The sequence below is a fragment of the Equus asinus genome, chromosome 5 (genome assembly GCF_041296235.1).
Source record: "Equus asinus isolate D_3611 breed Donkey chromosome 5, EquAss-T2T_v2, whole genome shotgun sequence".
In the NCBI taxonomy this organism is placed as follows: domain Eukaryota; kingdom Metazoa; phylum Chordata; class Mammalia; order Perissodactyla; family Equidae; genus Equus; species Equus asinus.
The window spans coordinates 112,273,087-112,276,815 of record NC_091794.1 but is presented as its reverse complement, the minus strand read 5'-3'; the positions used below and the strand labels follow the sequence as shown (position 1 = coordinate 112,276,815).

At 57.4% G+C, this 3,729-nt stretch overlaps 1 protein-coding gene across 1 annotated transcript; it reads left to right on the top strand.

Annotated features, from left to right (window-relative positions):
* The first annotated feature begins 910 nt into the window (after positions 1-910).
* On the top strand, positions 911-2,473 carry ACTRT2 (actin related protein T2). Its single transcript, XM_014862426.3, has one exon. The coding sequence runs from the start codon at positions 1,273-1,275 to the stop codon at positions 2,404-2,406; it is 1,134 nt and encodes a 377-aa protein (XP_014717912.2). The 5' UTR covers positions 911-1,272; the 3' UTR covers positions 2,407-2,473.
* The last annotated feature ends 1,256 nt before the right edge of the window (positions 2,474-3,729 follow it).

Genomic DNA, 3,729 nt, shown 5'->3' with positions numbered 1-3,729 from the left:
TCAGCCTGGAGTGTTGGCCAACAAAGAGTATTCTAGCAAAGCCTGAGAACCCGAGTGCACAGGCCTTTTGTGATGTAGGCAGGCTGGAACCCCCAGACACAGCATTCTGCTGACCACCCCCACCCCGCCCCCTAGCAGCCTGCCAGGGAGACACCCTCCCCTCACTATTGGGCCCCCAAATCTTAGAATCCCCCACAGTGGTCTGCACCCCCGGTGCTGCCGGCGTGGGTTCTCTGGGAGGCTGGAGTGGGCACCCCTCCACCCAGCCCCTCATGGACTCAGGCTAAACCCGTAGCCTCACCACTGGCTGGCCTTGCTCTCAGCCTCAGCCTCGATGACCTGGTCATTTCTGAATGTGCTTCAGTGGGCTTGGCCGACTGCTTGACAGCCCGTAGATAGAGATGCCCCAGGCTCCATCAGGGCTGCCCCGCTTGTGAAGCTTCAAAATCCTGTCGCCACGGGCCCTTGGGTTCCCAACCCCATGGAGCACTAGACGTTGCTCTGTGCCAGCACTTCCGGGACTACAGGGAGCAATGAGGGGCCCTGATCTCAAGCCAGAGCAGGGACATGCACCTGGAGAGAGAGCCAGCAGGCCCAGAGGGCTTTGCTTAGCTCTTCCCTGTGGGACAGAGAGCCAGGGCTCTTGGGGTAAAGGGATGAGAAATCCCCGAGGGCTTCCTGGAGAAGTCTGCATTCAAAAAGAATGTTCTGGGTGCCTGCTGTGATGGGGCTGGACCTGTGCCCAGTGCTTGGTCATCCACCCAGCAAAGGGAAGTGTGTTTTGGTCACAACACAAAACAGAAGCTCAATGGGTCAGAGACACGAGTTCCCTGGGTGGGCCCGGGCTAGGCTGCTCTAGGCAGGTCTAAGGCTAGGCCTCAGGTCCACAGGCCTCCCAACACTGCTCACGGGTACGGCTTGCCTTCCTCTGTTCAGAGTCTCACCAGGTAGGGAGCGCTGGGGGCTCCTCGCCCCAGCCCCTGAAGGCCCTCTGATGCGGCTGAGGACAATCGCTGTCTTGGCTGGATTGTTACATATGGGACCGGCACCCCAGAAAAGGCCTCCGCAGCCTTGGCTCCCAGCAGGAGAGCAGATCTGTGGGTGAGGATGGAAGCCTCTCGGGGACTGGCCATCTGGTAGGCCTGCCTGGGCAACACCCAAGAACCGTGGAATCTTGTGCCCTTGAAAATTCCAGAGGAGCCTCTGGTGTCACAAAGCGGCCCGAGGGCTCTGACTTTCTTTCGGTGAAGTGCAGGAGAGGATACTGCAGACATGCTTAATCCACACATGTTGGATTCCCCGGCTGTGATTTTCGACAATGGGTCCGGGCTCTGCAAAGCAGGCCTGTCTGGAGAGGTCGGCCCCCGCCACGTCATCAGCTCCGTCGTGGGGTACCCGAAGTTCAAGATGCCTTCGGCGGGCACCAACCAGAAGAAGTACTTCGTGGGGGAAGAGGCCCTGCACAAGGGGGACGTCCTGCAGGTGCGCTGCCCCATCGAGCGCGGCCTGGTCACGGGCTGGGAGGACATGGAGAGGCTCTGGAAGCACCTGTACGAGTGGGAGCTGGGAGTCAAAGCCAGCGACCGGCCGGTGCTCATGACCGAGCCCTCCCTGAACCCGCGGGAGATTCGGGAGAAGACGGCCGAGGTGATGTTCGAGACCTTCAACGTGCCCGCCTTCTACCTGTCGGACCAGGCCGTGCTGGCCCTCTACGCCTCGGCCTGCGTCACAGGCCTGGTGGTGGACAGCGGGGATGGGGTCACCTGCATTGTCCCCATCTTTGAGGGGTATTCCCTGCCCCACGCGGTCACCAAACTCTACGTGGCGGGGAGGGACATCACGGAGCACCTCACGCGGCTGCTGCTGGCCAGCGGGCGGACCTTCCCGTGTGCGCTGGACAAGGCTCTGGTGGACGACATCAAGGAGAAGCTGTGCTACGTGGCCCTGGAGCCAGAGAAGGAGCTCTCTCGGAGGCCGGAGGAGGTCCTGAGGGAGTACAAGCTGCCGGACGGCAACATCATCTGCATTGGGGACCAGCTGTACCAGGCGCCCGAGGCCCTGTTCGCGCCCGACCAGCTGGGCATCCAAAACCCGGGCCTCTCCAAAATGGTCTCCTGCAGCATCACCAAGTGTGACGCTGAGATCCAGAAGACCCTCTTTGGGGAGATTGTGCTGTCCGGGGGCAGCACTCTCTTCCAGGGCCTCGACGACCGGCTTCTGAGGGAGCTGGAGCAGCTGGCTTCCAAAGGGACCGCCATCAAGATCACCGCTCCTCCCGACAGGTGGTTCTCCACATGGATCGGCGCCTCCATTGTCACCTCCCTTAGCAGCTTCAAGCAGATGTGGGTCACCTCTGCAGATTTTAGGGAGTTTGGGGCGTCTGTGGTTCAGAGAAGATGTTTCTGAGGGGCCAGGCCCATGGGGCGGCCCCTGTGGGAGGTGAGCTTGGCCCCCAGCACCAGCAGGATTTCAATAAAAGACAAAATGGTGCCGTCTTCGGCCGTGTTGGGCTCTGTTCATTCTCGGTGGCAGCAGAATCCCTTCTGACCCTGGCGGTGAATCTCTCTTAAGTGGTTCTGTACCCCAGCCCCCGTTTCCCCTGAAAGAGCCCTGGGTTATGAGCGAAGGCCGTGTCCATCTCAGAGTGTGTGCCAAAAGCAGGGCCCAGGCCTCACGCCGGCAGCTGGATTGGGCAGAGCCCTGGAATCTGCATTTTAAACCCGCATCTCAGGTCTGAGACAGAGTCAGCAGGGGGAGGGCGGCAGGGACAGGCAGGAAGGCTGCCCTGTTCTGAGGGTCAACAAACCCTCACCCGGCTGGGTCCTGAGCACAGAAGGGCTCTCGCTCTGCTGCTCTAGGGCTGGGCAGGTGAGCAGGATGGAGCCGGGTCCTGGGCGGAACGGGACGGCAGGAGCAGGAATCGCCGCTGCTTAGGGCTCCCAGGGCCCTGCTCCAGGGAACGTTTAAGGAGCAACGCCTCTACTTTGTTAATGTGATGTTGCTGTTTGTTTTTACTCTCAAAGATGCTTATAGCACTGTTTGCGGGTAAAATACTGGGGACGAAGTTCATGGCCGCCACTGAAGTAATGGTTGAATAAATTAAGCACAAAGGGAATTTCTCCACCTTGATTTGGCAGAATTCTCCCAAAATATTATTGAGAGAAATGGAAAAGTGTGTTGTCGGGCTGCACGCACAGGCTGGGGGGTGAGGAAGGAATGAGAGGTAATGCAGGGGAGGCAGGGGGAGAGGGAGGGAAAATCTAAAGAAAGGACGACATGAAAATCCAGCTTGAATGAAATAAACCTGCCTATCTAAACGTGTGTGTGTGTGTGTATGTGTGTGTTCAATGTCTGCAAGGTCCATCTTTTCCCGTCCTTTTGCTTTCACCCTGCCCACGTTGCATTGGAGTGAGCATGGAGCGCATTTGAAGAAGGCAGAGAGTTGGGTCATCGTTTTGTTTTTTCCCTTTTTTTTTCAGTGTCTATTTCATTGATTTCTGCTCTGGTTTTCAGTATTTCCTTCCTTCTCCTGATTTTGGGCTTTGTTCTTCTTTTCCCAGTTCCTTTAGGTTCACTGCTAGATTCTTTATTTGAGATTCTTCTTGTTTTGTTGAGGTAGGCCTGTGTTTCTATAAACTTCCCTCTTAGTACTGCTTTTGCCACGTCCCAGAAATTTTGGCACGTCATATTTTCATTTTCATTTGTCTCCAGGTGTTGTTTGATTTCTCC

What these genes read in the sequence shown, in the direction of transcription:
- ACTRT2 (XM_014862426.3), top strand. Translation starts at nt 1,273, where the DNA reads ATGCTTAATCCACACATGTTGGATTCCCCGGCTGTGATTTTCGACAAT.